The following is an 11,254-nucleotide window of genomic DNA, read 5'->3' as shown; positions in this document are numbered from 1 at the left end:
AATTAATAATTTCCAAAGATTGATTTTGAAGGGAAAATTGCATTAGATAGAAATTGTGTAGATTTCCAAGGGGAAACGAGTGTCGTGGTATATTGGATTTTTCAATCACTTATCTTTATTAATTCGAGAAGTATTCTCTATTATAACGCTTTAAATACGTTTGGGGAGCAATATAAATATACTGCGATTCGTATAAAATGTATACGGTAATCTTTTTTCATCATTTAGAAAAAAAATATGAATTGTGTTCCACATAGCAGGAAAAAGAGTTTTTTCTTATAAATTTGAATGACCACCCTCAATCGAAACTTCAGTTCCCTGTTCAAATTTTACCTTGTAAATTCGTTCACAAATTTGGATCTTAATATTGACGACAAATAGTAACATTTTTCTCTTTTATTTCTGAAAGTTTTAATTTAATTTTGAGGCAGATCTTAATATTATCTTCTTCTTATTCAATAGATGGGGAGAGTTTAGAAGAGGAGAAAATCAAAAAAACTGATTCACCTAAATCAAAACTATTGATAACTTGTGCCAAATGCGGAGCTCGATATCGTCGCCAGGAAAGATACGAGTTTCACGTCAAGAGACACGAATTAGGACAAATCAACCTTTTTATTTGTACAGAATGTGAGAAGGAATTCACGAATGAAAACATGTTATGGGATCACTACCAGTATACGCACAGGAAAACTGAATGTTTCACTTGTTTAACTTGCGGCAAAGTTTTCCAAAAACAGTTTCTTTTAAATAAACATCAAATCAAGTCTAAACACAAGGGTAGAAAAGAGATAGATGTTGAATCAAAAAGCAAGAATCAAAGGTGATTATTTTTCTCTTGAAATTTAATTCTTCTCCCCAAGTTCGATTCTTAACAATAAAAATAGTAATAAACATTTGAAGAGTCCGCGGTATAAACTTGTTAACTGACATATCAGAAATTTTAAACATCGAAGGAAAATTCAGACCGTTGACCTATGCTTTAGATGCCAAAACACGATTTTCGAAAATCCATTTTAAAAAAATAACAGCATATCAAAAATTTCTAAGAAAATATTTAAAAAAAATCAATTTTGAAAAAAATGGCAGTAAACAAGATTAGACCGCGGACCCTTATTTGTTTCTTTATTTCTTACAGTTCTCCAGTGGGCCAAAATGGAGTAAAATCACAAACTAAAGATACCGCCCAACCAAAGTTTTTGGACTGCATTCTTTGTGGGGAACCAGTTATAAATTCTGATCCCGATTCTTTGAATAACGCAGTAACTTGTGCCAAATGTAAGTCTCCGGGACTCTCTTTACAAGTCGATTCTGATGGTGCCAAGGTCCTTTCACGTCGAGAATATGATTGCAATTTATGCTATAAACATTTTTCGACTAAAGATAGATTAGAGTATCATATAATGCGCCATTCCGAGAATATGGACGAATTTATTTGCAGCACTTGTGGCAAAACACTCAGTACCGAACAGGCACTTTTCGAGCATCATCTTTTCGTTCATAAAGGAGCCAGACCTCATGTCTGTGAACTATGTGGTAAGCAATCGAATACTCTCTTTCTTTTGATTTCATTTTTTCCATATAAATATTTTAGTTGTCTAGTATATGCCTAGTACAGGCATCGATCTGACATACTTTTTAATTTATTGCTCAATGAAAAAGATTTTCTTCAGTATTTGGATATACATATTTGAAGTGGTGCAGTCGAGGCTCGGCGGGACCTGTCGCCGTCGGGGTACTTTTTTGAAGTTATGGGCCATCCATAAACTACGTTACCAATTTTAAGCCTTTTTATAGTTCCTCTTCTAACTCCCCTGAAAGTAACGTAGCCGTTGGCTAAAGACGGATTTTTCCATTATAATTTCTTTTAAATAAAATTAATGTATATAGCCTTTTGAAAAAAGGCGAATTTTTAACCAGAGGCGAATTTTTTTATGACAGTTGAATTTTGAACAAAAAGTTACTGTTTAAACAAAAAATATAAATATTTATCCAGGAAAGATGGCTTTACTACAATGCAAGATGAACTTTCAACAAAAGAGTAAAGTTCTTGAGCTAAATCTACGTATGTTTTAGAACAGAGTAAACTTTTAATTCGGAAAAGATGAATTTTCAACAGAAAAGATTATTTTCGATGAAGAATGATGAATTTTGAACAAGATAGTTAAATTCTTAATAAAAAAGTTGAACTTTTAACAAACGCAAATAGGTTTCTACGCAAAAAGACACCTTTTTAATAAAATATGTTAATTTTTAACCAAAAAGTAAAATTTTCAACAAACAAAATTCATTGTCTACACCAAAAGACGACTTTGAAACAAAGTACATGAATTTTCTAACAAATAGTTGAATTTTCAAGAAAATTGTTAATTTTTTAAACAAAAAGATGAATTTTCGAGCAAGTTTTGTCAAGAAAGACGAATTTCCAACTTATACAATATACATGATAAAGTTTTAACCAAACGTGCAATAGTTACATTTTCAGAAAAAAAATTTCACAACGTTGTTAAATTTTCACCCAAAAAAATTAAATTTGACCTAGAAGATGAATGTACCACCAATAAAGACGAATTTTGAAAGAAATACATGAATTTTCAATCAAATTATTTAACTTTAAAGCCGAAAGTTTAATTATCTGCAAAAAATTGAATTTTCGACCCCAAAATATTATTTTTCAACGTAAAACTTTAATTTTCAACCAGCTAGTTTAAGTTTCTACCAATTTGTTGGAATTTGTAGCCAAAAAGTTGAATTTTTAACAAAAGAGTAAAGTTTTTTAGCTAAAAAGACAAATGTTTTCAGAAAAGAGTGAAGTTTTAAAAAGGAATAGATGCATTTTTAACAAAAATGATCATTTTCAATGAAGAAAGATGCATTTTTAAAAAAGATTGTTGAATTCTTAACCAAATTTTTTAACAAAAAAGATTAATTTTCTACGCCAAAATACCACTTTTAAACATAATCCATAAATTTTCACTAACATTGTTCAATTTTAAAGCTAAACAGACGAATTATCGACAAAAAAGTTGAATTTTCAACCCAAAAATATGATTTTTCAACTAACAAGTTTAATTTTTTACCAAATTGTTGAATTTTAAAGCTAAAAAGATTACTTCTTTTTAAAACAGTATAACTTTTAACACAATAGTGCATTTAAAAGCAAATAGTTGACCTTGCATCTATAATTATGAATAAATTGATGTCAAGTGTTTTTTGTCTATTGGTCAAAAATCATTCATATTGCCGGACTAACGATCTAACCCATCAACTTTTGTTTTCGCCAATCAGGACACGAAATACTACAATTTTGATTTAATAATAGAAGTGAGAGCATTTTTTTTCTTAAATAAATTGGTCATTGGTGCACAAATAAGTTGAGATTCGAAAATGTTGAATCCTCAAAGTACATACATGGTCAAAATCACGGTAAAGTGCATCGTGGGTGTTGTACACCCCAGCGTATTTAATCATGTATTGTTTAATCCCTAATGCATATTCTTTCACAATAAAATTATCCGATATGGTTTAAGGTATCTTTTATTAGGTAGAGTTGATTTTATAACTATTTATTTATTTTAAGTTTGTTAAAAAAATTATTTAAAAGTGAAAAAATGAGTTTTTTATTTAAAAATTCATAACTCGCGCAATTTTAATTATTTCAGCCTAAAAACGTATGACTACACTTTTGAAATAGTGTACTTTCATAAAAAAATATTGCAAAATGGGTGCTTTCAAAAAAGATATTTATTTGCACAGTTGAAGAGTCAATTTTATGATAAAATAACGAATCCGATTTTTTGCTTTTAACTCGATTTATTATTATAAAAATTGAGGAACTTTGACATGCAATACTATAGAATTACAAGAAATTGAAAAAAGAGACATATATAACTTTATTTTAACAATTATATTTTATTCAACACATCCACAGTCTGCTCTTGCATGACGCGCTGCCGTAAATTATAAGCCATCTACAAAAAAAAAGTATGAAATAATCGAAAAAAGTTATTATTTCTCTTCATATGATATACTTACATTATAAAATAAACAAAAATCATTAAAATTTCAACAACAACAAATTTCTCCAAAATCTCTTTTTCACTCACTATGTGCACACTGGGTGTTAGAGACCCTACGATTTTCTTACCTCCCCTTTCAGGAGCTGCTGCTAGTAGACTGAAGCTTGATGGAGTATGCTAAACGACTTTACTTACAGTTAGTGTCTCGAACTAATGCTAGATCGCGACACTTACTCAATTTTCCGAATTAAGTATGGTTTATAAGAGTTTTAAAATTGCTTGGGGTATCTAACACCCACAATGCACTTTAATGGTTAAAGAGCAAAGTTTTTGATTTCAAAAAGTTAAAACAAAATTATTTTGACACTTTTTTATAACATTTTTTATACATTTTTTGAAAGGAACAACTTTGCTTTTTTGATTTGTCCGTATTTCGTCTTTTTTTTGAAAACAAGAGAATGTTTTATTTTCTATTAAATGAGAAAGTAATCAAATTTGTTTTCTACTAAATGCGGGGAATAAACAAACTCTTGTGGGGTATATTCATCATATTAGTACGGCTGTGCGCTGTCAAAACACAGTAAGCGTTGATTAAAGAAAGTGCACTTTCTGTATTTTAACTTCACATTAAAGTTTCAAAATGCATTTAATTGTTTTTAAACCCCAAAATATTGTTATAAAAAACATTAACATATTAAATATTATTTTTATGTTGAAATTTTCCGGTGTGTTTCGAAAGAGAGCACAAAGATCTAGGAGAGTTAAAACGAAAAAGTGTCTAGGACTCTAGGTGCACCAAAAGCATTTGGTATATATGTTCACCGAACATATATCGGATAAGACGGGTCAACTATTTTTCTTTCAACCTCGGATAATGATAAAGCGGGCTCGGATAAGCGAGTTTCTACTGTGCTACATTTTTAAAAAGTTTTATTTTCAAAAAAATGTATTCAGTTCACTTATTTTTCATCTTGTGCTGGCAGAAAGGTTCCAGAAAGTTTAAATTAAAGAAAAAATCTGTTTTCAGGAAAATCTTACCAGTTTCGAACAAGACTGAAGGAACACATGAGAACTCACAGCGGCGAAAGACCTTTCGCCTGCGAGGTTTGTAGCCAGGATTTCATGACAAACAACGCTTTGCGCTCTCATTTGAAAACCCACCTCGACGTTAAGAAATTTCCTTGCCAACTCTGCTCAAAACTCTTTCGACGTCAGCAGGACCTAAATGAACACTTGGAGCGTCACTGGAAAAACGACAAAATTGTAAACTTATCCAGATGCTTCCACTGTAAAAATTGTTCCGAATTTTTCCCCACTATACGCGTTCTAAAAACCCATTTAAAAGAGCATCATGGAGTCGAGAACGGAGACCTAACTGACCTCCAACCTTGGTTCCAATGCGAAGACTGTCCAGAGAAATTCAAGCATCAAATGTCCTTGAAATCTCATAGAGAAAAAATCCACAAGGGAAAAACTAAACCGATTTATCGCTGCGATAAGTGTGATGTAGTCTATAAGACAGCCAGACTCTTGGCAAGTCACATGAATAATAATCATGGAGGAGAAAAGCGATACAAGTGTGCCCAATGTGGAAAAGAATATAATCAGTCAAAGTCCTTACAAAGTCATATTTTGATTCACACCGGAGAAAAGCCATTTAATTGTGACATTTGTAAGATGACTTTCAGAACTAAGGAGTCTCGGAATCATCACCAGAGGAAACACACTGGGGACAAACCTTACAAGTGTCCAGGATGCGATAAAACTTTTGCCACTGCTGGACAGCGAAGAGAACATAGAAGGAAAACTCATGAAGATGGAAACGAACTGCCTTGTCCTGAGTGTGGTAAGATTTGCTTTGGGGAACGCGGAGTTCGTAGTCATTTGACTATTCACTCGATTGAGAAGCGAAAGATGCTAGCTTTGAGCGAATTCGTGAAGCTCAAGTCGAAATAATGATTCGGAATTTCGGTTCGTTTCGTATTTGGCAAATCTTGCTTACGTGGCATTTTCGAATATTGAGCTTTTCTTGTCAAACTTTTTTTTTGAGCTTCTTATAAGTTATGAAAGAATCAAGTGATACATGACAGTTCGTAAACTATCTGATGAAAATGAAGAAAGTTTAGCGATTTGAAGATCTTTCAATTGGGATTTTTTTTAAATTACAGGGTGGCCTTAGAACCGGTAGCCCCGGGAAATTGTAGTGAATTAATCGTTTTACTTTTTCTAGATTTTATTAGAATTCCCTATCTAATCACTTTCAGATTCATTTGGAATTCTTCAGAATTGCTAAAATCAGGTCCCTAAACCACACGATTTTTAAGATTTGACCCCTACGATACCATATTGGCAGCCCATAATGGAGCTTTAAAAAAATTTATAAAAAGATCAAAGCTTCCAAGAGTCAGGAAAAAAAAGTAGCAAATCAGAGAATTTCTGTAAGAAGTAACTGCAACAAAATAATCAGGGCTGCCTGATAATCAGAGCTTCCTGAATTCTTCCGAATTATTTTGAAATTTTTTAGGATATTTTTTAAGATTCCGAGAAATTTTTAATAGATATTAACCATTTGAAGGGACTTTAAATATTTTAGGGTATTTTTAAAACTTCTTAGGCCGAGAAATTTTAATTAATTTGAAGTGATTTTAAAGCGTTTGAAATATTTTAGGATATTTAAAAAGATTCGAATTATGTTATAAGATTTCCGAGTATTTCAATTATTTTGTAGGATTTTAATACTCTCAATGTATTTGAATGCATTTTTCAGGATCTCAGCAAATAGCATCATAAAATTTTACCGGATTTTATAATATTTTAGTGGATTTTAAAGAATTGATTCATGATAAGTGAGATATTTTTTAGGGGGTTAAAGATTTTGAGAGATGTGGACTTGAATTCTTCTAAATCTACTCAATTCTACTTAGCTATATGGATTTTTTTAACCCTTAAATGGCACACTTCCGTAAAATTACATAAAGAGCATACTGGATGTTAGAAACCCAAGGATATTCAAACGTGTGCTGTGCCGACGGTATTGGATAGTTTTTTTTACAAGAAAATCAATTAATGATGTTTAATCTATATAGTTTAAGGAGAAAAATGTTCCATAACAGTTTTTGAAATTTAAAGTAGTTTACAAAAGTCCTTCTTGGAAAAAATTAAAAAATGACTTCATTCACTCTAAAATTCATAACTTTTTAAGTTTTTGATATTTTTACTTAAAATTTTACTTGAATACTTCCGAAATGCGGCACTTCAAAAATAAAATTAGTCTTATAGTGTTCTTCCAAAGAAGGTATTTATTCTAAAAAATAAAAGCTTCAATTCAATGAAAAATGAAACACCGTACTTTGCATGATTAAACTATTTTATTGATCTTAAATTGCATACAAAAATTATGTGAAAATGACATAGAAAAATAGGTTTCCATGTCATTTGTTAATCTGGCGCCATATGTTCAATTTTGTTGAATTTGGTACATTTTGTTAAAGCGCAAATAAGTCGCTGGGTGATGTAAACCCAGTATGCCCTTTAAGAGTTAATTTTCAAAAGTTTTCATTTAATTGATCCCGATGATCAATTAATGAAATTATCAACGTATATAAAATATTTTAAAGTATTTTTTATTACATTTATTGAAAAATTTCAAGACCTTGACAAAGGTTAAAAAGATTTTTAAGTTTCTCTTTTAATAAGATGTTAGTTAAGCTATGTTAGTTGCCTGAGTAATATAATAATTTATCAAATAAAAAGATGATGTTCATTTGACATACTTTAGACCAAAGAAAAGAATCTGGATGTTGTTGAATATCCTTTATTGTTTGTCGACGTTTCGAGCACAAATGTTCTCCTCATCAGAACAGTCAATTATTTAAAAGTTTCATTCAAAGCATAGGTTTATAAAAATCTAATCTCATTCTCTTTGTCTCGTGAGTCTAATTATTGAGATCATTTTTGTTTAATTGTTGATCATTAAAATCCATCAACTTAAATGATTTCATGGTAATATAAAAAATAATAAGTTAAATAAATAGAAAAATTAAGTGAAAAGGAGAATTATTATTTTTTATATTTATTATCATGAAATCACTTCAGTTGATGGATTTTAATGATCAATAATTAAATCGAAGTGATCTCAATAATTAGACTTATGAAAAAAAGAGTATGAGATGAGATTTTTATAAACCTTTGATTTGAATGAAACTTTTTAATAATTGACTGTCCTGATGAGGAGATCATTTGTGCTCGAAACGTCGACAAACAATAAAGGATCTTCAACAACATCCAGATTATTTTATTTTCTTTGGTCTGAAGTATGTCAAATGAACATCATCTTTTTATTTTATAGAAGATTTTCAAGGATTTTAAATACAGTGAACCCTAGATATGGGAGCCCATGATAGAGTTCTTCCGAGAATTGACACCGCGCCGCAAGTAGGAGTAAAGGAGCTGCGTAGAGTGAGCGGCGGTCGCTCAGGCGTGAACAAACAAAAGCGTTTTCTTCGAAAAAGCCCTCTATCTGGGTAATTCCCCGCCAAGGCCAGCCCAAAAATCGGCCCAGTATTGTACAAGATTACCTGGCGTTTTCAAGATCTTTAAAAAGTTTCATGGGATTTGAAAAGATTTTAAATATTTGAGGAAACTTTAAAAGATATCGAGCAATTTTTCATTTATTTCAATAGTTTGAAGGGATTTACAGACTTGGCAACGTTTGAGCGTATTTTAAAAGATTCCAAAGCATTTTTAGAGATTTAAACCATTTCGAGGGATTTTTAAGCGTTTTCATCATTTTAAGCGATTTTAACATTTTAATGGATTTCAAAGGATTTATTCATAGCAAAAGTGAGGGGATTTTGTAAGGTTTCAATGATTTAAAGTTATTTTCAACTATTTTTTACAGTTTATTTGGAATTCGCCATAAATTATTATGAATTTATCTGGCATTGTTTTGAATTCTTCTAAATTCACTTAATTCTACGCAGTTCATGAATTTCATCTAATTCTTCTTATTTCCCTCAAATTTATCACAAAAAAACACTTAAATTTTATTGTAATCATTCTAATTTTTATGATTAAAATTTTTTCACAATTATTTGGATTCTTTTGAATTTAACTTGAATTGTTTTGTAGTCATTAATTCAAACATTTGAAGAGGTTTGTATTTTGTGTTGGAATTCACCCTAAGTTCCTTTAAATTCTGTGAAATTCTTTTGAATTTTTTTCTTATGTTTTTAAAGTTTTTATTCAGTTGATCCTAAATTCATTTAACCTTACCTTGAACTATTTATTATGCACTTAACTAAATTCCTTTGAATTCCCTTGCATTTTTCTAAGCTTACTTCAAAGTTACTGAATTTAATGAAGTTTTTTCATACTTTTAAATTGTTTTCCAGTTCATTTGAATTCAAAGCTTTAATTGACATATTTGGAAGTCCCTTAAATTTAAATAAATTTTAAATTTAAGGTCTTTCAGCTTGAAATGAAAGAAAGGTTTAAGTGGTTTTAATATCGAAATTGTCCAATTTTCTAAGTTTCGAATTCTAATTTCTTTATTTTTAACGTTGACTGGTTTTAAATGATAGTATTTTGAATACCTAATTTTATTTTTAAAATGTGTCTCTTTTTAAAATACGTTTTAAAGTTGATTATATTAAAATTATAATTCTTTATAATTCGTTATTGTAAGTTATGGAGCGTTTAAAATTCAAATGGTTAATTTTGAAAAAATTTTATTATTATAATTGATTGTAACTCAAAAGACTTTCACCTTAAATAATTTAATTTGTACCTTAGTTTTAATTACTTCCACTCATATGTAGTGTCCGTAGTAATCGTTTTAACATTGCAATTTAAATGATTGAAAAATTTGTTTTTTTTAATGTTGAACTGTACCTACATGAATTGTCTGAAAAGCTCTTCATTAGTTACTAGTTTCACCGACATTTCATACATTAAGTGTATAATTGTTAAAATTATGTTTAACCCTTAAACGGCCAAAACGCCACTACCGGGACACTGCTTTTCAACGGCCAACAACTAAGACTATTCGACACTAGAAAAAATTGAGACACATATATTTTTATTGCTTAAGATTTCCCCTTTCCGACGGTGCCAATGAAATTCCTCAAAAAAATTTCTTATTATCCCAAAATGCAGTTTAAACAAAAAAAAACGTGATTTTTCGTGCCTATTTTTTTTTTGTGAACCATTTTCCAAAGCTTTTCGAGTCTGTAATTAACCTGGAATCTCACTAACCGGTGGAATAAATGTATAAACTTTGAGAATCCATGGTTCAAAGATTGATTTTTCGTTTTAGTATTTTCAAAATGGCGTCTTAATGGCCAAATTTTTGTGAAAACATTCATGAATTTTTTTACAATAAACGATGCGCTTTTCGAAAAAATCAACAAGAATAAAAAGTTCTTGTAATCAGCCAAGGAATACGCCTGAATTTTTTCGAAGTGTTTTGAGCAAAATTTTGGATTTTGCATATGAACAATTTTTGGAAAATTCAAAATTTTGCTCAAAACGCTCCGGAAAAATCCAGGCGTATTCCTCGGCCGATTACAAGAATTTTTTATTCTTGACAAATTTTTCGAAAAGCGCATAGTTTTTCAAGAAAAAATTTTCATAGTTCTAAGCATCGTGTAAGAGTAAAATGATTCACGAATATCTATCGTCCGTCTGCTGCAAACAAAATTTACGTTGCCCAACTATCATCAACGTGGAGGTCGACGAATATCGATAGTCTCTTTTTTTTAAAGGGATTTTATATATTTTTTTACATTTTTTAATTTTTTTTTATGGAGAATTTTTTTCATTTCAGATTTCAATCCGTTGAAATCATTTTAATCCTGCTGTTTCAGAATGTAATTTTGAGAAACAATGTAAGCAGTAATACATGTTGCAATCAATGCAAAATCTAGTAGTCCTCTGGCGACAAATATTTCCTGCTGATTTCTTTACAGAAATCTTTCGTTTTCAATTTAGCTATATTATTCTTGTTGCAAATTTTCCAAATTACGGTGGCATTTGTAATTAATGATTCTATTATTCGTGAAAAAATTTTAAAATTCGGTCTGGGAAATTCCGATCCCGAATTCTCGTCATCTGACGAATCATCTCCATCATAACCACAGTAATCTGGATTAGGTATGATGATACGTTCATCATTTTCATCGGAATCCCATTCCGATTCGGAGTTTGTTGCAATTTTTGAGGCTTTACGCTTTGGC

General features: G+C 30.3%; 1 protein-coding gene across 1 annotated transcript in view; it reads left to right on the top strand.

Annotated features, from left to right (window-relative positions):
* The window catches only part of LOC117173049 (zinc finger protein 234-like), a 16,727-nt gene extending 10,115 nt beyond the window's left edge, over positions 1-6,612 (top strand). The window contains exons 5-7 of the mRNA XM_033361421.1: positions 463-823; positions 1,139-1,536; positions 5,047-6,612. Of these exons, the coding sequence (XP_033217312.1) occupies positions 463-823; positions 1,139-1,536; positions 5,047-5,975 (1,688 nt within the window). The 3' untranslated portion in view covers positions 5,976-6,612. The remainder of the gene's footprint in view (positions 1-462; positions 824-1,138; positions 1,537-5,046) is intronic.
* The last annotated feature ends 4,642 nt before the right edge of the window (positions 6,613-11,254 follow it).

The sequence above is a fragment of the Belonocnema kinseyi genome, chromosome 5 (genome assembly GCF_010883055.1).
Source record: "Belonocnema kinseyi isolate 2016_QV_RU_SX_M_011 chromosome 5, B_treatae_v1, whole genome shotgun sequence".
NCBI classification, from domain to species: Eukaryota; Metazoa; Arthropoda; class Insecta; order Hymenoptera; family Cynipidae; genus Belonocnema; species Belonocnema kinseyi.
This window is presented reverse-complemented; position numbering and strand designations above follow the sequence as displayed.